Source organism: Erpetoichthys calabaricus, chromosome 7, assembly GCF_900747795.2.
Source record: "Erpetoichthys calabaricus chromosome 7, fErpCal1.3, whole genome shotgun sequence".
Lineage (NCBI taxonomy): Eukaryota > Metazoa > Chordata > Cladistia > Polypteriformes > Polypteridae > Erpetoichthys > Erpetoichthys calabaricus.
This window is the reverse complement of record NC_041400.2, coordinates 49,951,297-49,975,672: the sequence shown is the minus strand read 5'-3', so window position 1 is coordinate 49,975,672 and position 24,376 is coordinate 49,951,297. Positions and strand designations below refer to the sequence as shown.

General features: G+C 34.2%; 1 protein-coding gene across 1 annotated transcript in view; it reads left to right on the top strand.

Moving 5' to 3' along the window:
- slf1 (SMC5-SMC6 complex localization factor 1) overlaps positions 1 to 24,376 on the top strand; it is a 136,469-nt gene that overhangs the window by 46,566 nt on the left and 65,527 nt on the right. The window contains exons 8-14 of the mRNA XM_028804757.2: positions 3,894 to 4,055; positions 5,466 to 5,632; positions 7,492 to 7,626; positions 13,774 to 13,918; positions 18,981 to 19,128; positions 21,538 to 21,683; positions 24,134 to 24,303. Coding sequence (XP_028660590.2) covers positions 3,894 to 4,055; positions 5,466 to 5,632; positions 7,492 to 7,626; positions 13,774 to 13,918; positions 18,981 to 19,128; positions 21,538 to 21,683; positions 24,134 to 24,303 — 1,073 coding nt within the window. The remainder of the gene's footprint in view (positions 1 to 3,893; positions 4,056 to 5,465; positions 5,633 to 7,491; positions 7,627 to 13,773; positions 13,919 to 18,980; positions 19,129 to 21,537; positions 21,684 to 24,133; positions 24,304 to 24,376) is intronic.

Below are 24,376 nucleotides of genomic sequence, written 5' to 3'. Positions count from 1 at the left end.
TGCATATTGTCCAGAAAATGTTACAAACCTAATTGATTGGTTCACTGACAAAACAGAGTTTAAAGTATATTGTTACAAAATCACCTTTAAGGAGTTGGCTTACCTGGAGATACCTGGAATTACTGAATGTTGAAATTCACTAATTCAATAGTACGTGTATAGTAATGTTTGATTTGTTTTATTTAGTATGTGTTTTAAGCATACTAAATTTAGAACGTGCACATACTAAGATAAATATGGTAGTTCATGACACATTATTCTTTATAAACCCTATTCTGAACCCCCCCAAGAAGATTATAAATCCCTAATTTGTTGTTGTTCTGGGGGGATACCCACTTCTGCCACACATTAAAATTCAAGCCCTGCATTCTATATTGATATTTATGAATGCCAATACTTGTTTATTTATATTATAGTTGGGTAGCTACTTCATTGATATACCAGTATTTTAAAGCTGTGTTACTCTTAGTATTTACATATTACCATATTATTGAAAAAGGTACTACGTTGTTCACTTCAATAAAAGGATTTACATTAACAAAAAGCAATGGAATGGGATTTCTGTTTTAGCTTTGGTATCGATAAGTAACATACATTTTCACTAGTATTGGTTTTGAATACAAAAAATCTGGTTTTGTGACATACACAGTACTAAATACAGTATATTTTTGTACTTTTTTTATGTTGATTCTATTTTTTTTTTTTTTTACCCTTTGTGGATTGTTTTTAAAGCATATAATGCTTATGACTTCTGTGCTTTCACCTAAAAGATATATGAAAACAGAACTAAGTGCAACACTGAAAAAATGCAGCCTAAAACATAAAAAAAGAAAACTGACTTTTTAATGTTAAGAGAATTTTTAGCTTTATCTCTGACTAATTTCCCTGATTTATTGCTGCCTTATATCAGAACTGTTAAAGCATCCTTTTCAGCAAGCAAAAGGTGTTTTCCTATCCTCTTATGGTTATAATGACATTAAAATACTTTTAAATTTTATTATTATATAAGCTTTGAAATCCCCATTTTAAAGAGTTTTTTTTTTTGGTATCAGCAATGCTCGTTTAGTTACCCCACCCAGCCTGATCCTTAGCTTCACACACACACACTTTGCCAAACATCTTAACTACTATCTAAGCTTCTTGTGCTTTCCTTTTCAAATTTTGCAGTTAATTCTTTTAAGGTTATAGTTCCATGATATACAGTACATTCAAACTAATTTTTATGAAAATTTTTGTAAGTTGTGAATACAACTTTGCAAGAAATGCAAGGTGAGGGTCATTTCATAGACAGATACTTAAGATATTGCTTAAAGTACCTCTGACACTTAAGGTTGATAGTTTTGAATGTCATTTTTGTTACTTCAACAAACAAGTTTCCGGTGTTGCAAACCTGGATGTATAATTAAAAGCTGTCCTAGAATTAATGGTGACGCTGCTCATCACGGGGAAGAAAAGTCCAGATGACCCTGAGTTACTGTACATATTGCAATTGAAACTTTGGCAGCACCTGAAAGCTTTCTAACCTCAAAAATGAGGATTTTGTAGATCAGGACAAACAGGGGAGTTTTTTGTTCTTAAATTTCAGAGAGAGAAGTAGTTGTTAGTTTAGAATCACAGTGGATGAGGACCTAAAATGGGTATGTGTTTTATAGCAACAGTCTAAGTCAGTGTAGAGGGTGATGATCCTCTTAGCTAGAGACATGAATACTGTCTTTATGTCAGTAACTGTTTTAGTTGAAAGACCGTCTGCTGGTATTATGAGTGGTCATGTTGTTTTGTATTTATCAATATGTATGTACCAAGGGATGGAAAGGAATTAGTAGTGTTTATCAGCAGTAAATACAGATAATTATGTGATTTGGGTTGGAGGATTTGCTTCGGAAGATGACCTGAAAATGCTGAGGGGGAAAAAAGGTTGCCCTGTCAGAGCTACTTCATTATACTGTGTTATAAAGTCCAAGGGGCTCTTGTTCTTTCACATTTTTAAGTGAGTCTGATGCACCAATTCTGTTTCATTTGTTTGCTCTTTTCTTTTTAAACCATCAATAGATCTTAAGCAGTGGATAATATGACACCATGCAATCAGTCAGAGCCCCTCTAATTTTTTTTTTTTTTTTTTAACAACAATACAGTTGATGACCTAATGGTGCTGGTTAAAAATCAAGTGGAGTTTAATGCATGGGAACATTTAACAATTGTTGTCTCCAAAAGTGAGCTGGAACAAGAAATTGGCAGTATTGTTTTGACAATGGAGCTAGTCCCGCTCCTGAATTGTTTTCAGGATTATAGTAGACAAACAGATGCTTGGAGTATATTATTACCAAATGAGGTTTTATGAATAAAAAAACTGAGAGTATTTTATTAGTGAGCAATAATTTGAAGTGTTGGCAATACTGCAGACACAGCTCCTTTAGAAAGGAAAGGCTTTGATTATCAGCAACTTCGTAGCACTAACTAAGTGGCATAAACTAATGTGCATGGAATCTCTTTTTCTTTCATTGAGCTCACTCAAAGTGTAACATCTCTCCAAAACTAGTGTTGACTGGAGTTCTGCAAATCTCTTTTGGGCTCTAGGGTATTTATTAATGCCTTAAAAGCTGCAAAATATATCACGGTTTAATCATTGTTGTCTGAGTGTGGGATAGTTCAAAGTTGCCATTTAACTGACTCTGATAAGTGCTGCTGGTAAAAGCACTGAGAAGATTGTGGAGGTGTTGGGACTTCATTCCATAAGACAGACTGATCAGCTGCTGCAGAAGATTTATGTCAGCCTCACAACTGATGCATAACCTCTCATTGTACATTTCCTCATCTAAAGCATGGTATCAAAAGTAAATAAAGGTTTTCCTGATATTAACATTGTACCTGCCGTTTTGGAAATGGAGGACACTGAAATAATATACACATGCTGTCAGCAGTATAGAGCAATTTCTTTGGGTGATTCAGTGAGAAAAGAGCTCTTTTGGATTATGCATGTCCTCAAGTCACTGGGAACAATTGATGAATACATCAGAAACACCCTGGAAGAGGAGACTTGGAGGTAGAAACATTGGTGGCTTCTTAACAGAGTTTCTATAGGCCACCATTCACTAAGTAAACTGGTAATTTGTAATGCTATGTGCTGATATTAATTACTGTGTCTCACTAATTGACCCATCAATTACAGACAAATATTACTTCTATATGGAGAGAGACTGTCTTTCACTGCTGTCTGTTCTTTTTCAGAGCTGAATCTCTCTTTCTTATCCTTGTCTGTTTTTACGGTTCTTACACAATTGTCAAAAGACAAATTATTTCTTTATGGTATTTCTAGGATTGAATTAATTTAGCAAGTATATAAAATCTTTTAGACTTTGCCAGCTCAATCAATAAAATTATCTATTTACAAATCTCAGAAAACAAGTCGACTCAGGTATTCATTATTTTATTGGTCTCCTTTTAATCCAGAATTTTTTTCTGGAATATACAGTATATTCTAGAAAATTGATTTTTAATCTGCATACTTTTTGTGTATTACTGAGGCGTGTGCTGTTCTTTATTATTGTTCTTATACTATGGAAAATATATTTTTTTTTAATTAATAAAGCTGGTTACAAAACTCAAAAGTGGAGGTGGGGTACAACCCTCTAAACAGAGGTCATTTCTAACCTCCTTTAAAGCTACTTGCATAAAGACTCTTAATTTATTTATTTCTGCACTTAACATGTTGCTTTACAGTCACCCCATCTTTTGAAATATTGCAAATAAACCTGAATCTTCTTTGAAAAACAATTGACAATACTGTTAAAGAAAGCTACATAATATTTAAGGTTATGTGTAAGTATAATAAATTGTAATTTTAATTGCAAAGATGTTTGCAGTGATCAAATTTTGTATTTTCTTTGTCTTTGCAGTGCAAGCCATCATCCTTCACCTTGAGTTATTTTCAACGAATTGATTATCTCATTAGTGACTTACTTTTTATAGAAGCACTTGAAGAAGTCCAAAACACTCTGGAATTGGGTGGCATTCCACCTGTTCATGTTTTACATTCATTAATGAGCCATGCTTTGCAGGTGAAAAAAAAAGTGCTGGGGGATAAACTTCATAACAGATAAATACAAACTATTTCATTATTTTGATGAACATTATATGGATATATTTCTGGTCACTTATTGAGCCTGTGCATTGTGTCATCAGTCATAAATATTTGGGTCATCATTATCTAGTGGTCCTGCTTTTAGGCATATTAGCTTCACCTACTTCTTTCATATACAGTAGCTTTTTACATGTAAATTCTGGTTTTGAACGTGGATACTAGTTACATTTAAAGAAGCCTATTCAGAAAGTAATCTGCTTAAAGTACATGAAGAGAAGAAACAACTGCAAATCTTAAAAAAAAAAAAAAAAAAAAAAAAAAACCTTACCAGTTCTCAGAATGAAAGCATATTTTTGTTACTGGAATTTTGTAAGAATTTTGGATATTAAAGGAATGCCTAATTCAAAAAAGGTGACCAGAGTAGAGTGTGCTTGACAAATAATACTAATATATTCCTAATACCAAGCTAGCAAATATTAAAGTATATAAACTGATAGAACATTAGGGGAATTCTAGGGGAATTGGGCAAGTTCATATCATGATCTAAACTTTGTTTTAAATTTTTGCAGCCTTTTCCATCTCCTTAAAAAAAATTAAGATATTGTTTTTCAGGTTTTAGTAGTCAATGAGTTTTACACTTTTGAAGGTGTTATGTATTAAATACCTCCACTTATAGTCCCGTTTTGTTTCTATGATAGATTTAGGCATTGCAGATCTAAATGACAATGATCCATTTTTTTGTTTTATAGATTGTATGAAAAGAATTTTCACTTCCAGGCCAGGATTCAGCCTTGGCCTTGATACATACTAGACTCAGTTCAGCCACTATCAAATTTATAGTGCACTGGGCAGATTGCTTGAGCAACTGCAGCTCCTGAAATAGCGAAAATAAATCAAATTAGTGATATTAGTACTGTTTGTTATATGTAGCTGTATTTAAATAACTGAATTAAATTTGACGTCTTTAGTGTTTAATCTTAAAACCGTTGTTTTCTTTGGTGCGTTGGTCATCAATTTTTAAAATACCATCTTTCCTCATCAAGGTCTGGGTGGGGGATCTTGGATTGATGAAGCCAATGCTAGCAGTGTGTAAGGTAGGACCCAACCCAAAATTTGACAGTCAATTCAAGTGCATACTTACGCTTACACAGTGAAATGGCTTCATGTTGGTATTAGTAAATGTGACGGGAAACTGAATATGAATTGAACAAGTAATCCACATGCACAAGGCACCGCAGACCAAAATTACACTAATGTCTAAGTGCTAAAAGCATGGTGAGTTATTGACTTTGCCACTGTGAGGTCCTTCTTTTTTATATATTCACCATAACCACTTTGTTTATGTCTTGGAATGCTTTCCTAAAGTATTTGTTTTGTTTTTTTAAAGGATGATGCTACTGTTGGTTTCTTGAACATGTTTACACATACACTGCATGAGTTTCTCCACCAGTTTTCTCCTTTGAGTTCAACTTCTCAAGTACAATTTTTCCTGGATTTTCTTCAGTGTCCTATATGTAAAAATGGAACATGGTCATTTCTTGAAAATATTGCCAGGTGAGTGAAAGGAAAACTAGAGCATCTTGCTAACAGAAAGAAAAAAGTGGAATTTGAAAAGTACTTCCCTTTGAGAGTAACATTTTTTATTTATACATATGAAGTATAAGCACTCATTTTATAGATTACAAAGTTCAATGCAGACTTCTATTTACTGATAATTTGTATTTGAACATTACTATGGTATGTCAGTCTTTAAGAAAAAATAAAAAAAAACACAACCGAAAGCTTATGTTTACTGACTAAAGGGCTAATGATCAATCTTACTCCACTAGATCACCTCAGGGTTGCTCTTTTGGTTTCTATTATTCTTAAAGACAAATGAGTGCTGAAAATCACATCTATTCCGAGTCTTTTGCAAAGAAGGGAGACAGTATTGGATGTGTTACTTGTGGTTTTACTAAGTTGTGTTAATGCCACTTTTTATAACTAACATCTCTAAAACAAAGGGAATAGCAGTAGATTTTAGACATTCCCCTACCTCTCCCCTCTCACAAGTACTATTGCTGGAACTTACTGACTTTTGAAATTTTCATACAGTAGATTGGTAAGAAATTTTAGAATTTGCTGTATTATAATACTGTTTATTTTTCCCAAGTCTTTTCTTGAATCCATTCTAACATTTACTTTCATGAATTTTTTTATATTAATACAGTCTTATCATAAGCTGTTAAATTGTTGTCAGAAGTAGACATCTCACTGAGTTTTATAACTGTGACGTTAATAAGATGGCCAGTTCTGTTATCTCTGTTCAGTTTTAGATGTTGCCACCATCTCATGATAATGATTCCTAAGACTTACACCCACTAGGTTTAAGAGCTTTTTTATTTTGAGGTTGTAATAGAATTGTGAAAAGTTAATGACACGGTGTACAAAATACATTATTCCTATTGATAGAATGTATGGTGTGTGATATGATTATTGCCATATAAGTGATTTTTTTTCCCTGGTTTATTTTATTATATCTCAAACATGATGTGTCTGATGAAATGTTGGATGTCTTTCTGCTCCTGCAAAGAAACTATTTCCTAAAAGAGATGATAATGATTACCTACCTGTCTTCTTTTTGTTAGTCATGCCATAGGGCAATATACTGTGTTGGTCATATTATTCCAAATCTGTAAATTACTTTTGTTGACATTCATTGTATGCTAGACTCTACTGGATGGGTATCGCTTAATGTTTTATCCCTTTTTTTTTCATGTTTTCATATAAGATTCCTAAACTCCCATTTGCATGACATCACACTAGGTAGGTCAACTAGATAACTTTCTTCTGAACCTGCTTTACAGTTTACCAGTGCCTCTAAATTTGAGATTGAGCTTGAGTGTAGTTTTTGTTCTGATGATTGTGGAATAGCATGTGTAGTATGGGAGTGAAGTTGTGAATTACAGGGTGATCCCTTACAGCTTGTTGAATTTCAGTACTGTTAAAGGTGAATTTGTGGTGCTTAAACAGATGAGAAATACAGTATTTATTTATTATAGTCCGCACATTATTGAAAATCCTGTGTATGACTTTGTTTCTTGTTATTTCTTGAATAAAAAAATGTTCATAAAAAAGGAACAGGGTTTGAAAATGTCAGATAGCAAATGTAAAAAAGCCCAGGTAGCACTTCTTAGTACACTGTGTAGTGGAATGAGCTGGTGGCCAGTACATGGCATTAAGAGAATAGGAAGTATTTTTGTCATGTTTACCATCAATGTATTTTCTGCAAGTGTCTTCAGTTATGTCCATGTTAAGACTTGTAATACAATATAGTACAATACAATTTTCCTTCCAAATCCCAGAGCAGGTTATATATTAAAATCCTAAATTTCATGTTTAATTTATATTTCAATGGTGACTTTTTTGGACAGATTCTGCATTTCTAAGCACTCGTTTTGCCATCCTCTTCCAAGCCCTGCTTCATCTCACCTGTTGAAGTTTCAAAGAAGTTTGCTTATTTTTTTTATCAGGTTGTTTGAATCTGACCTCCGTGGCTTAAAATCAAAGTAAGATATGATTTTGTTTTGTTTTTTTTTTTTTGTTGTTGTTTTAAAAAATTAGTCACCATATAACTGTTTGACTATAAAATGATTAATGTATTACTTGGTTAACTACTAGCACCTGAACATTTTTTTTTCAAAACTTTTTCTTGTTGAAATACAGTTGTGTGTTTATGGTTTAATGAAAATGCATTGTTCTATGATAAAATACTGTGTGTGTATATGATATACATACACACATATCCTATCTGGAAATGTCTTGAAATGCTTTGCTTTTGAGCCAGATGTCAAGGGTAATGTCACTGATTCTGAAAAAAACACTAATAGTCGGGATGCTTTTAATAAAAAAACAACTGTGTGGTTACTTGAAGGACATTGTTTGAATTTGCATTTATTCATATAAAGTGTTTTTTTTATATATAATAAAGGAGAGTTTGTTAAATTAGATTTCAGTTTTTGCTGCTGTATCAATGGATATTGAGTATTGTGAACCTTCATTTGTTTGCAGTTACAGATTGATAGGTAATCTGTAACTGCAATGTCTAAAACTATAATCTATTTTATCAAGGATCACAACCTGCTGGAACCATAAATGTGTCTCAACCCATACTCATGGCAATATTCCATTTTCTGCCCAGTACTCTTTATTGTTACTCATAAATTTAATTTTTTTTTTCCCCCAATAATACAGTTTTGCCCTTTGTCAAATCTTTTAATAATGATTCCATTGTTATCTCTGACCATGTTCCAGTTAATTTGGAGTTCAAAATTTTAAAATCAGTCCATTAATATTGGTGGATTTTATTAAATGTATTTCTACACCGAATTAAATGTTAATAGATATCAATATATCTCTGGAAGCATCTATGGGAATACTTTGGGAAACACTTCAAAACATTTTTGTTATGCCAGTTACGACAACACTAAGTGGCTCAGCAGCTCTGCTGTGTGGACACCCATTGCCCATATTTTTCCAAAACAGCCCCAGGTAATCATCTGGCAATAAGTGTTCAATTGAAACTGCTACAGTGCATCCAGAAAGTATTCACAGCGCATCACTTTTTCCACATTTTGTTATGTTACAGCCTTATTCCTAAATGGATTAAATTCATTTTTTTCCTCAGAATTCTGCACACAACACCCCATAATGACAATGTGAAAAAAGTTTACTTGAGGTGTTTACAAATTTATTAAAAATAAAAAAACTGAAAAATCCCATGTACATAAGTATTCACAGCCTTTGCTCAATACTTTGTCGATGTACCTTTGGCAGCAATTACAGCCTCAAGTCTTTTTGAATATGATGCCACAAGCTTGGCACACCTATCCTTGGCCAGTTTCGCCCATTCCTCTTTGCAGCACCTCTCAAGCTTCATCAGGTTGGATGGGAAGCGTCGGTGCACAGCCATTTTAAGATCTCTCCAGAGATGTTCAATCGGATTCAAGTCTGGGCTGTGGCTGGGCCACTCAAGGACATTCACAGAGTTGTCCTGAAGCCACTCCTTTGATAGCTTGGCTGTGTGCTTAGGGTCGTTGTCCTCCTGAAAGATGAACCGTCGCCCCAGTCTGAGGTCAAGAACACTGTGGAGCAGGTTTTCATCCAGGATGTCTCTGTACATTGCTGCAGTCCTCTTTCCCTTTATCCTGACTAGTCTCCCAGTTCCTGCCACTGAAAAACATCCCCACAGCATGATGCTGCCACCACCATGCTTCACTGTAGGGATGATGCCAGGTTTCCTCGAAACGTGACACCTGGCATTCACACCAAAGAGTTCAATCTTTGTCTCATCAGACCAGAGAATTTTCTTTCTCATGGTCTGAGAGTCCTTCAGGTGCCTTTTGGCAAACTCCAGGCGGGCTGCCATGTGCCTTTTACTAAGGAGTGGCTTCCGTCTGGCCACTCTACCATACAGGCCTTATTGGTGGATTGCTGCAGAAATGGTTGTCCTTCTGGAAGGTTCTCCTCTCTCCACAGAGGACCTCTGGAGCTCTGACAGAGTGACCATCGGGTTCTTGGTCACCTCCCTGACTAAGGCCCTTCTCCCCCGATCGCTCAGTTTAGATGGCCGGACAGCTCTAGGAAGAGTCCTGGTGGTTTCAAACTTCTTCCACTTACGGATGATGGAGGCCACTGTGCTCATTGGGACCTTCAAAGCAGCAGAAATGTTTCTGTAACCTTCCCCAGATTTGTGCCTCGAGATAATCCTGTCTCGGAGGTCTACAGACAATTCCTTTGACTTCATGCTTGGTTTGTGCTCTGACATGAACTGTCAACTGTGGGACCTTATATAGACCGGTGTGTGCCTTTCCAAATCATGTCCAATCAACTGAATTTACCACAGGTGGACTCCAGTGAAGCTGCAGAAACATCTCAAGGATGATCAGGGGAAACAGGATGCACCTTGCTCAATTTTGAGCTTCATGGCAAAGGCTGTGAATTCTTAATATACATGGGCTTTCTCAGTTTTTTTTTTGATTTTTAATAAATTTGCAAAAACCTCAAGTAAACTTTTTTCACGTTGTCATTATGGGGTGTTGTGTGTAGAATTCTGAGGAAAAAAATTAATTTAATCCATTTTGGAATAAGGCTGTAACATAACAAAATGTGGAAAAAGGTGATGCGCTGTGAATACTTTCCGGATGCACTGTATGTTGCTTAAAGCAGATAACCAGGAGTTGTAAGCCTTTTGTAAAGGGTGTGAGTTGTTTTTGAAGCCAAAGGACTTAACCATATTCATAGTTGGACAAGGATTTAAAACAGTCCTTCAACAATATTTTATTTTTGAGAGCCAAAAGACAAAGACTGAGTCAAGACAAAAGAGCAATGAGCCGAAATCAAGACTCTTAACCGCACTTGTTCACTAATCAAACCTATCAGTTAAACAGGGAGCTCCTGCCCTGCAGTGATGGTTTTTTTTAGTGAGTCTTAGTAACATAATTCAGGGAGGAGGTTCTTAACCCATTATACTCCATGGTGGCTTCTAAAATGTTGATATGAATCACTTAAAATCTTACTCAAACAACAAATGAAATTCAAATCCACATATGAAAGTAAAATTCAAAAAACCAAGAGCACAAAAAGTTTCTAAACTGCCGAAATTTTAAAATTCTTAATACATTTATTTTAACACTAGAATAAACATGTGTTGGCTGGGATTGGCTCCAGCAGACCCCCGTGACCCTGTGTTTGGATTCAGCGGGTTGGAAAATGGATGGATGGATGGATAAACATGGTGAGGGTTTCTCACCACTAAAATCTCTCCAATGTCACAATACCTACTGTCAAGTTTGGTCCAGCAATGTAAAAATATGTCCAGAAAAGGTAATTTAAAATGCTGCACAGGAAAGTATCTGGTACTAGTTATGGTAGTTAACTAGATGTCACATTATGTGACTTCTAGTTGTGGAGGACATCAGACTTGCGACGGCAATTGTTGATCTTGTTACCGGCTTCATGGGAAAGCATTGCCAACTGTCTCCAACTTGCTGACATTATGCAAGTGAAAGCTATAACTGAAAATTGCTGGAAAGTTGCGTAGCTTTTAGGAATTCCTTTAACAGAGAAATAAAATTGCAAATTAAACTTGAAACATATATTGAAAAAGCAAATGAAAACCAAAAACAACTGTTGCCACCTTGTTACAGTATGATTCTGCAATGTTGTGTTGTGCAGGATAAAGTTCTGCTTGCTATACTCTGTGGCATATGCACTCTCAGGCATGTTTGTTGTGAATCGAAAATAATGTTAGTGTTATTTGTATTATAATCACTCATTGGCCCCCTCTTCAGCATGGTTTCAGATAACATTTTCAAGTAACATAATATCCTAAAGTAGGAGTGTAGATAGCCAAACATAGCACTGAAGTTACACATCTTAGCATTTTAGTATATATATTTTATATTTACTTAATGCCATATTATTTTTCTATGCTCACCGCAATATTTTGCCTTTGTTAAAACACTATGGTTCGTTGCTAGGATCAGAAGTACTGGAAGTCAGGATGTGTGGTGTCACTTTGAGAAATGCTAATTTTGTATTCAAAATTGCAAATTTTCAAACAAACATTTATGTGTGCAATTATAAATGATTCCTTGGTTTTCTGACTTTTCCAACTTCTTGAAACTGATTTTTGGTTGCATTTTGGATTTATTCACACGGTTCATTAGTTTTAGTTTTATTTTTTTTATTTTCACCTCCATTAATCTTTTTGAATACAATTTATCTCCTGGTCCATTTTCTGTTTTCCCCTGGCCTGCTATAAATTTTAACTTTTGGCAGAACTTTCCATTGTTGAGCTGTATTTTTAAATAAAGGTCCTCGGTACCAGCAGAATTCATTTTGTTGACAGAAACAGAAACTAATTCTTAAGTCATGCCATTCAAGTTGTGAACATGGGAAAATATTAATCAGATTGTCACTCAAAAATAAAGAATTTAGGAATTTATTTTCAGAAATGAAAAATACAGTTGGAACTACAGTTACAATGTTATAAGTTTTTATGCAAATCTGAATGAGCACAGGCCAAAGTTTTCTTTGACAATATAGAAATGTAGATATTCAATGTACTGTATATAGAGGAGCTGATTAAACCCTATAGCCTCTCTGAAATTTTAATATGCTATTAATTCCTTACAAAGCTGTTATGACTTTAAGTTAGCACCATTAATGCTAGCTGTTTAAAAAGTGTAAGCAGGAATGATACAATAAAAATAATACATAGGCATTAACTGCTGCTATTTCAAAAATAAATAAAAACTTTTTATAGTGTGCATTCTATAGACCAATCTCTACTAAACAACATTATTTCTGTAAAACCTTTAGCAAAAAGAATAGGGAAAGTGTTTCTTCTACATCACCACAAAATCAAACTGAATTTGTTAAAAGGGGCATTTAACTATCAAACCATGGATTGTATAGTATAATATATATCCCTGGAGCATTTGAGTTTCCAGAAATCCTTCTGTCTTTGATGGAGTCAAATCTGGATATCTGTTCAATCTGCTATTGTGCAATGTGGATTAAACTATTATATTGAACTCCAGGAGCCCCTTGTTTAAAAAAAACGCGTTCGGAATATTTCACTTTAGCATGCAAACTCAGACAAGGCTGTACAATATCACCAATGCCATTGCTATTAAACCTTTTGCTTTCCAGTCCTACAAATGACCAGAGCTTATAAGAGAAGGATTTGAAGAAAATGTTTTCCTTTATGTTAAATTTAAAGGATGAATTCTTTAGGATTTATGGGTTCAGGCTTAACTTGAATAAGAGCGTACCATACTCCAAGACCAGTATAGCTTGTCATGTTTAAATTAGTTACAACCGTTCAAATTAATGGGTTGCAAATTTCTCTAACTTTCTCTCCGTCGTATCTATCCATACATAGTCTGATAATCATTGCATCCAACCATTCTTAAATGTTAGTTTATGGAAATCACTAAATATCTGCACAAGTCTTTATATTGCCAAAATATTTTTGTCTTTTGAACAATTGCGGTTTAAACTGAATATTCCAGTAACCTACTACTTTTAAAATGCTGAAACCTTTGTTAAAAGAAACATTCCTCAATTTTTTTTAGTACCTTTGGATGAATGTAAAGTATAGAAAGCCACCTTGTTTAAAAGAGTACAACCCTAGATGATCACTGGCAATGATAGTATCTAGTTAGTCTTTCGTAAAGAACTGTGCTCAGTCATCATTAAGATGCACACCTCATCGATTTGTATAAATAAATTTGAGCAGACTACCGTTTGATTTTGATTGGGAGCACGGACCGGGTCAACAATCCTACAACCAATCGATTTGGTGAACTAATTGATTTCTAACAGCTCACTTCATTGCAATATCCTTTGGTGTAAAAATCTTTGATACATGACCTAACATACAGAGTAAATGCATCAGTTTTCATAAGTTCCATTTTCCTATCCATGTTTGTAGGAGGCTAGTGCCTACTTTTCCAACAAGATTGTAAATAAGCCAAGAGTGTGATGCAAGTCCACTGCATGCTGCAGGACACACTCGCACACATGCTTAAACTCAAAGTCAGCCAGTTTAGAACTGCCAAATAACATGCATGTTGTAAATAATATAATGCATTTGTAAAATTCACTAGTAATGTAAATAGTAAACAAACATTGTTGTATTTTTGCAGAACTACCACCATTATGGTCCATTCAGTTGTAGAAAGTATATTTTGGAGTAATCTGGACAATTCTTCTTCACCTTTTTCTAAGCCCATTGAAGACTTTGGAAAACTGATCATTTTTGTCCATGATGGAGTAAGCAACAGTAAAGAGGTAAATTAATATTCTTTCAAATCACTTTATGTTAAAAGCACATGTATTTAATATTGTAAAATTTGTTTCATTGCTTACAAGGTTCAAGTAAGAGTGTCCTTAGGATATTCAGTGTTTTTAAAGTTTATGTAATCATAAAAATACAACAAAATTATTTTGAAAACACCAGCTCTTACTCCAATAGAAAGAATGAAATGGTGATAGGCCCTAAAGCAAATAACTTTTATTACTGGGCAAAATTGTCCAAACTTTACATTGTGCATGAGTGTTATAAACACCAATGTGATATTCCAACACATAACAATAATTTTCAATCAAATGGTTGGTTTATGGGAGAATTTTCCTTATGTAATCTTTTAATCCAGCTTTAGCTCTACTTAATATACAGTAGGTTGACCTAGTCTTATGTTTGCATTACCAGACTGTTTTTTTTTTTTTTTTTTTTTTTTTTTTTTTTTTAATGCACTAGTGCTTTCTGTTTAATTCCTCTTATAAGTTAGAAATGATAAGTTTTACCTCCAGTCAAGGTAGAATGTTACTTGCACATCCTGCAAAAATGATTGGTGAAGAAGCAACATTATTCTCTAAAAATCTTGAATAAAAGATGCAATATCTGAATAGGCACCACGGTGTAGTGAGGCGAGGTGTTGCAAACTGCGTTTTTGAAATGAAAATCTTCCTCACCATTTTTAACGGCAGTAAATTAAAGAGGTGCTGGTTGTGCATGTAATTATTAAAGTTCACACTTAAACTTCCATTTTATCATTTCATAATTAAAAAAAAAAGTTATGTGACTGCCTGCCGCAATATTGCTTTGTCATGTCTCTCCATGTTTCGGCCAAGTCTGCCTGTATTGGGGGTGGGTGTTTGACGTGATGTTTAGGGAGCTTAGCCCAGCTAAATAACCCCCAGGGAGCCAGGCCTGCAGACGGTGTACTTGAAATGATATGGAAGAGTATCGGGTGTTAGCGTTAGTGGCACAGTCTCATTCATTCTCAAAGTAGATGGAGTGTTTCAATCAGCTTGATTCTGTGTTTACATGTTGCATTGCAGTCTAGTTGTTGTTTGATTGTACTGTCCACTGTGAGAATGACTTGAGACTCTGTCACTAAGGCTGGCACCATATGCTGCGTGTTCATGTGGTGTGTGTTGATCAACTTGTCATTTGGATTATTTTGCCATTATATCCTCCAACGTCCTGCTCCCTGACACGTTTTTAAATGATTTTATTTAGTACGATTGTCTTTTTATTTATAGAAAAGTGTCATTTGTAGCCCTCACATATCGGCGAATATTTTACAGTTAAAAGTTGAAACTGTGTTAGTGACATTTTTTTCCAATTTATTCTTGACTTTCAGGTACATAAAAGAAGCCCTACACCATTGTACAGTAACATATGTCCCAATCTTTACAGGAATGGAATTATTGTTCAAATGCAACCTTTTGTTTTGTTTTAGTTCTGGCATTTCATGGCTACATAAATTGTGAACCAAAATTGAGGTGATGTTTTAAATCATAATGTCTGTGTTAAGTATTCCCCATAGCACAAAAAGATGCTTGAAATTTTCCAATAAAATTACAAATATCAAAATAAACAACATCCTCCTCAAAGAGGATTCTGTCTAAACCTGTCACACATGTTTGTCACATGCTAATTGGATGAGAAAAATAAATAGAATTTCATCAGGTCCATTGACTTTCTCATACTCTCTATGTATTCTACCACAATGGAAGAGCCATCAACAAAAGTGGTGTATTTCCTTCTATTGTATGCTCAAAGAATCATGCTCTTGTCCAAACTGACACACAAATGTGTTGTATGCACCCTGACTGTTTTACAAGGTAAATATTAACTAATATTTTGTACTGCAAGTCAGTAGTTTTCAATTTAATATGGCAATCAGAACTAAGATTCAGTTGCCATGTTTTCTGGGATTCCACAAACTGATTTAGATTCAGAAGTCAATGCAGAATTATTGATGCCTGGAGTTTAAGTTTTGCCTAAAATATGACACATTCCATAACCCTCACTGGAAAAAGCAGTTGAAAAGAAGAGATGTATGACACATGAAGTATGATATTACATAAGAAGTTAGTGTCACTTTAGAGACTCTTAAGAATGGCTGTTTTTGCTCAGACTGAAAATATGGGGCAAAAAATGATTATAGCAATTACTGAAAGACCATGTTCTTTAAATTTTCATTGTATACTGAGTTTGTTTCTGAATGAAGGTTTCAGGTAGTGAACAACTTTTAAATGACAGAGGCTTAAACATAAAAAGATATATTTATTTACCCTAAGTTCTTGTCTATAAGCCGCGGCTTATCTAAGGAAAAAAAGTTGTGAAAATGAAAAAATAGAATATCGGCTTATACATAAGTCCGGCTTATACACAAAATCAATTTATTAAAAAAAGTTATACATTTTTAAAAATTAATTTTTATTAATCAAAGCCATCAAATTCTTCATCAGATTCAGTATTAAAGAGATCAAACATCTCATTAAAAGATTCTGAAATTTCAGATTCGATTTGATCTTCGGATTCTTCTTCACTATCAGTGGCACGAGATATCACAGTTGTTAGCACTTCGGTTGGATATTCGCAGATATTCGCAGCTTTAAATCCATTTTTAATGCAATCCGTGGTTACTTCACTCCAACGTTCGTCGATCCATTGACATACTTCAGCATAAGAGGCCCTTTTGATTGATCCAGACTTAGTGAATGAATGGTAACCATTGACCATCCAGTCCTCCCATTTCTCACGCATTTTGATTTTAAAAGATTTATTAACGCTTAGATCCAGTGGCTGTAATTTAGATGTCAGTCCTCCAGGAATAACAGCCAATTGTGAATACTTTTTCACCTTTTCTTTGACTTCTTCTGTGATGTGAGGTCGAGCCGAATCGTATATTAAAACTGATTTCTGGCAAAAAAATGAATTCTTGCGTTTACGCCAAATGTTTTCTAACCAATAGCTGACCATATCCGCGTCAACCCATCCCTTTTCGTTTGCTGTGACAACAACTCCTTTAGGGAAGACATCTTTAGGAATAGTTTTTCGTTTGAAAATCACTAAAGGTTTGCATTTTCCACCATCGGCTTTAGCACACAAGACAACAGTAAAATTGCACTTTTCATTGCCAGTGGTAGTGATTCTGACATCAGTTGATCCCTTTGTCTCAACTGTGAAACCACTGGGCATATCGAAACTGATGGAGACCTCATCCATATTCCCGATGTGTTCGAAATTGACTCCATTGATCGCATTTTTGACAAAAACCCCAAAGACAGCCATTTTCTCTTCCCAATCCTGTGGTAACTTCTGTCCAATAGATGTAATGGCTCTTACAGATAAGTTGTGTCTTTTCATGAACAGAAAACACCAACATTTGCTGCCTTTGAAGTCATTGATTTTTAAATGTTTTGCCAATTCTTTCGCTTTCAAACGAATTCCAGTGGTCGACACTCTTCTATTTTCATTGCGTCTGGAGATAATCCATGTCTTCAATTGTGACTCCAATTCCGGCCAAAACTCTTTTCGGGACCGACGGCAGCGCTTCTTCGGATGCATTGCTTTTATAACAGGTTTTTGTTTTTTCCATCGGCGGATGTTTGACTCGTCTGTTCCGAACTCTTTAGCCGCCGCCGCCGCATTGCCATACTTTTCGGCATAGCTCACCGCTTCAAGTTTTCGATGATTGGGATAAGATTTTCGAGTCTTCTTTACATTATCCATTTTAACAAATTTCACAAAACAAAAATTTAACAAAATCACAATTTAAATGACCGCTACGCGCGTGTGTTGACTCGGCGATGCCCAGAGCAGAAAGAACGCGCTCCGGCCGCTCCAACCGCGCCATGCGGGGAGTGAGAGAGACGCCAATATCTCACACTCTCTCCCCCCTTAAAGAAATTAAATGGGTGCGAGTGAGGCCACTGACCTCCCTCCCTTCTATTAGTTATAGGTTATAGTACGTTCGGCTTATCCATGAGTCCGGCTTATCTATGATAAGATTTTATTTTTAAAATTCGTATGATTTTTGGTCTCTGGCTTATACACGAGTCCGGCTTATAGACATGAACCTAGGGTACTTTAAAAAAAAATAGAATAAGACAGTTTTATTGTTTTGAAATGAATGTGTCCTTTTTTTCTATATATAAAAATTATTTCCTGGATTACAAGAATGTCATTTTTCAACTGAGTGCAATTTCTTATTAACTTGAATAAGTTATATGTCCCTTTTGAAAATAATATTATAGTGTTGGATCAGTACTAAAATTTTGACTGCAGTATCGGTACCAGCTTTCAGACGTCGGTACTGACACTAAAGCAGTTCCAAAGCAAATAATGGGTAACTACAAAAACCCCTGCTTTACTACAGCACACATTACCTGGTGCACATGTTTTTTCCCCATCAATTCTTATCTAATGCTAGGGGGATGGATATGAGTGGAAAACTGACCTTCTGGTATTGAAAATCATAAAAATGTGGGTACTATACATTTTAAAATCTTGTGTTTTTGGTGTACAACACAACCCTGTATCATTTTACATATAATCTTCAAAATCTTTTAAAGGGTACATATACACAGAAGGAAAATATTAGATACTATATGTTTACACAAAATGCTGTTTATCAATTTATTGTAAATATATGAAAAAGGTATAACTGTCACATTTAAGTATTTAAAAATGTGAGTTAGGTGTAGTTAACTGCAGATTTGCTTATAATGTGTAATATATTATACTACTGCAGTGCAAGGAATAAACCACATGTCAAGCAGCATAAAACTGATCCATAAGGCATTTTAAATGTATGATATGGTATAATAAGTAAAATATCTTTCTGCGGATCTTGTTTTGATAATATCATTACTAATCATGCAATGTATAGGCTTGCATTGTTTTTCAATAAATTATCAGAAGTATTTGTACTGAATCACCTGCTTACTGACCAGTGAAAAAGTTAACTAGTTAGCCATTATTTTTTATATACAGTAGTATTTAGTAGACATTTATGATTGAATTTTAATGTTTGGATGTGTTTATCTTTAAAAGGCTGACAAAATGGAAGTAATTTACAATGTACAAGAAATATTTAGTATGACAGTGATGTATTGGCTTCAGAGCAACCATAAATTAAGTCATCAGCAAAGCATGAGAAAGTTGAAGGAGCTGGCTGACTATCTTGTTTTGTTATTTGAAGGTTTGTAAAAATAATTTTCTTTTAACTTCCCAGTATATTTAAACTTTAAAATTTGTTTTATAAATAACAGATTTTCACGTTAGATAATCTATTCATTTTAGAGGAGTAAGTTGGAATCTCAATTGGCAATAGCACTAGAGACTCAATGCAAAAAGTAAATATTTCCAATTAACCATGTATTGTTTTTCTTTCATTCGATTAAAAAGCTTTCTCTACTTTCCCCACTACCTTATGTGGGAAAGAGGAACATTGATACTAACCATTGATTAAAATATGAATTATAGAAATAGGATAAATGCCTTTTATATTAGCATTGTCTTTTGTTCATCTTAAATTCTAACATTTATCAGAAATTCATTTATTTAGAGGTTTAGTGTATTTTACATGTATTTTTGCTTGGGTTTGTTTGGAATATTAAAGTGATGTCATTGTCAGCATGCACATTTTTTTTTTTAAACTTGAATACGCATGTTTAGGTGAGAGTGCTTAAACATGCTGTGACTGAAGGATTTTATTTTCAGTTTGTTAATGTTTGCGGTATGTACCTGGCATAGCTACAGTATTCCTCAGCTTGTTACACAGTAGCTACATGATAAAGTAAGTATTTGTCCATGTACTAGCTACTTAGAGTTCTAATTTATCTCAGTATATATAAAGCAGTTTTATGACACCAAGCCTTTAAGGACATGTCTGATGTTGTGTTGGCTTGTGCTGTTTTTGTGTGAGGTTTAAGTGAAGAAGTTTGTGTGTGGTGGAGTGCACTTCTTGTCTTTGCCATGTGGTCCTTTTTATGGGCTTGTTGTGTCTTTTTTTAGAAAAATTCTTAACTCATTCTGATGTAAGAGATTAGGGGCTAAGATTCCCTTCTTGAAGCAAACATTGTTTCCAGATTAGGTTCAATAACTAGCACAAAGTCTGGCTTTGAAAAGCTTGTCTTAGAGTTAATGAATCCCAAAGGGAGTTCAGAGGTATTCCAGAGTGTCCACTGCCAAGAAGTCTCTGGAGAGAATGTTCTTTCAGCTGACAAAGGTACAAGATAATTTTAGTTTCCATAGTAGCTTTCACCCTTTAAAAAAGGAAGAGAAAGCATGCACCTAGTCTTTCATTGATGGTTTTAGCTCCCACGGGAACAGATACCACTTCTAGGTATATGTTACTATCTGCTTATAAGTGCATTAGTGTGCCCATATTATTAAGCAAGAGGTTAGCTTATCCTTAGCTTAAGATGAACCCCTTTCCAGGTATTTTTTAGTCTGGCAAAGTCTACATACTGTAGATATCAATTCATCTTTACACCTTAACATGTCTGCTATTAAATATTGATATTATATAGAGCTATATAAGGAAATTAACTTTATCTAGCTTAAGCCATTTAAACTGGAAATATTCTGGAGGGCAAGTGGGATTAGTATGAATAGCTTTCAGCATCTATTTCAAATCTGCCCTTTCAACAGAGAAGGCCTTGTATTCTACTATAAGTTTATGAAAAAAGTAGCAAAGTTAATGGATTCTAGCATTGGGCATTATGTTGAAATATATGAAAAAGCCAATATCATGATGTTCAGCACTTTATTACATTTTATACAACCACTTCTAAATGTTAAATAAAATCTGAAAAGTTTCCACTATTTCTAAGCATGACTTTGTCGGCTCCAACTGTATTGCCCGATAGTGATAAGCATCAGAAAAAAATGGATTGAGGATCAGAAGAAGAACTTGGAATAGGTAGACTTAGCTCTGCTGTCTGTTAATTATTTGGTTTTACCTGGGATGATAGTTCAAGCATCACAACATCTAAAGATAATATGTTACTACATATGAAAGCCATATAGCCATGTATAAATATAAAGCCTTACAACATGCATGTCTGCATCCCGCATAAAACTGGTCCCTGCTAAGCAAAGTTCCATAAGATGTTTGCTGTATATATGAGAGGACAAGCAGCAAGTGTAATTTAGCATCTAACATTTTTTAATTGTAGAACTTTTTTCTGGACCTTGTTATTGCATATTTCATCATACCAACTTATACCAATCATGATTTTACGTAGCCTTATTTATGTACTAAACAGTAAGGACCCTCTGAAATCATGTAGACTTGTACAGAACAGAATAATGTGTAAATTTATGTCCTGTGCAAGTCTTCACAACTACATGCATATGAGCCATACTTTAATTTAGGTGTTCATTGTACCGGAGGTTAGAAACAGATTTAGAACTAATACAATGGTGCCTTAAACAAGTTTTAATAAAGGGCAAGATCTACAAGGTTACTAACTGATCGCCTTCATCACCATCTAAATATTAAATACTATGTTTACTGTAATATGTACCGTAGGTGTATTCATTAGGTTATGATTGATGTTTTTCCTGTTTAGTAATCATGCTTCTTTACAAACATGTTTTCCAGACTTACCATATGAAGATTCAGAAAAGCTCATCTCTCTTTTACAGTCTCCATGGCTGAAAATGTTCTGTGCAGATGCTATGTATAGGAAGTTGTGTTCTCAGAATGGCATTGTGTTAACAAAAGAACCAATATCTCTCTATAAAATTGCAAGTAATTTTGTTATTGACCTTTTGTAATTTCAATATCTTTTGTAGTTCCTTTTAGTATTTCAGTTTCAAACATGATAATAATGCATTTTAAAGTCACTGTGTGTTATTGTATCCCACTGTACCTTTTCTTTTTTTTTTTTTTTTTTTTAACTATACAGTAAATATACTTTTTGTTTTTGTTTCCTACATAAATACCCACCCAAAAATATACATTTTAAAAGAAAATCTGCTGTTACATATTTTTTTGCACCTCTTCTAAGGTGTGTGATAACTCCTTTAACAGTATTAATACCAGGTCCGCATACGAATAATTAATATATCCCAGTTTACTTTCCTCAGTGTTTCTTACATACTCCGATGTTGTAGATGTTCGGTACCTTTAGATCCATTATGCTCACCCTGTGACATCTCAAGTTTGCAGCTTGTCCAGAAAAGCAATTGAGATGGGCCAAAGATTGAGTCTGTGATGCCAGCAGCATATCTTCAGTTCAATTTAAAAATCCACTTAAAAAATGATACTAACAAGTCAATGGCCAAATCTTAACATTTTTAATTAAGAGCATTAATTAAAAAAATTTTATATATAAAAAATGAGAGAAGAGATAGAGACCTTATGTAAAAAGTCTGCTACAATATTAATATTTATTCACTCCCAGGGAAAATGATCAAAACATTTTTGAAGCCACCGCAGGACACAGAGAAATAGAGACAGAAGGGAAGAAACTTCTAAACAGTTTGTAATGAAAACCACCGGCAGTATGCTGTGCTAAAATTTTAAGTAAATTGAATATTGAGACTGATGTGGCAATTCTGATGTTGGCAGTTATATCATTCCAGAGTTTGAGGCGCTTGTGTCTAAAGGCTTTTGTTTTGTTTTGTTTTTTTATAAATACTGGATATTTAAAAATGACCAGCATTTCATGATTGCAGTGTACACTATGGGAGATAAGTAATAACTTCTTATACAGCTTGTACATTTATTTTAAATTTTGTAACGTTATGTTTTTTAATTTGATCTTTGCTTTTGATAATTGGGTCAAAGCTGGTGACAACAATAAATATAAGTTGACAGAAGTTATGGGACTGTGTAACAGTTAAGACAGTTTTCAATGCCTAAGCAATCATACTCCTTAATGGATAATAGCTAAAGGTGAGCTTCAAGCTGCTGTAAATCTGCTTCTTTTGGCATAAGTCACACGTAGCAATATGATGACTGTAGCAGTCGGATATAATAGGGAAGACTGGAGAAAAGCTAAATTTGCATGCCGAATTGCTACCTAGCTAACTAATGGATATCTGCGATTTTTCTTTTCTCACCTCAGCATCACATTTTTAATTAATTTAACCTCCCACCAAGCATAGATCAACATTTGCAAACAAATTGGGCTCATGGACAATTGATTTTAATCCCTTGTGACTCTTGAAGCCATAGCTTTTTCTTTGTAGTGAAGGCTAATTTCAATTTTAAATAAAACACCCTGTCATGGTAAGACTTGAGGGACATCCATAAGAAAAAGTCTCATCTAATAACTTTAATAACTAATAACTTTATAATTATATATGTTATGTTTATATATATATATATATATATATATATATATAGTTGATTATACATTTTCTATGAAAACACACCTAAAGACAGCAAATTGTTTCTGTTCACTTGAGATGTTTACATTGAACTAAATTGCTTTAAAAATATCTTGCTGTTACTTACAGATTTGTATCCTTTTGTTTTACCTTAAATATTGGAAAAACTGCTTTGTGTTTAGTATTATTACAGTGGTAGCACTTGGGCTTCATAAACATGAGTGTTTAAACATTTCATAAGCATTTTTTTTTTCTTCATGTGTTTATTTCTTCCATTTATGTGTAGCGCTGCTCAGACTAAAAAATTAATATAAAAATTGTTTTTCTTGTTCACATTACCTATTTGTGCGAGTCAAGAAGATAATGAGAATTTAAAAATACATTAAAAGACATCCGGCACATTTAGATGAAATTCTTGATTGGCATTTGTTCATTTAAACAACTACATAACTTCCTTTCAGATTGTAAAATGTTTTTTACATACTGTATAACATCACTATTCTGAGCAGTCACTGCTAAGTTCTGTTATTTTTAATTCATTTTTATTCAGCACCAGGAATAGCTTTAATTCAGTTACAATGCAAAATGTGACCTAAACTTGATCAAAGTATAGTTTGTAAAGTATTTATTTACTGTCATTTAACATTGTATTCATTAAACACATTACATTTTTTCATCTTTTTAATTCAGTATTTTTTTTGTATTTAGGTTTGAAGTAAACCTAAATGCATATAACATTTTGAACATATATATAGAACATATAAGGACTACAACTACAACGTATTTACTTTCTGTAAAAGGTTACTGGAAGGTGTTGATCATGTGTCTTCACTTGGAATAAATATTTCTGTCTTTTTCAGGTTTATACATATGCATTAGCCCTAGGAAAACTAGGTAGTGTTGGTACAAAACAAGCAGGAAGACCTCAGGGGAACAGAAATGGAAAACAGCTGTGTACTGTACCTGATACTCCAGCGTTCACTTACAGTGGTGACAGGCAATACCCTGCCAGTGGTATGCCAGATCTTCTGTAAGTAATATGTATAACTTCATCCTATGTAAATGTCTTTCAGGGACAGCCACATGGGGCTGGCATAGCTGTA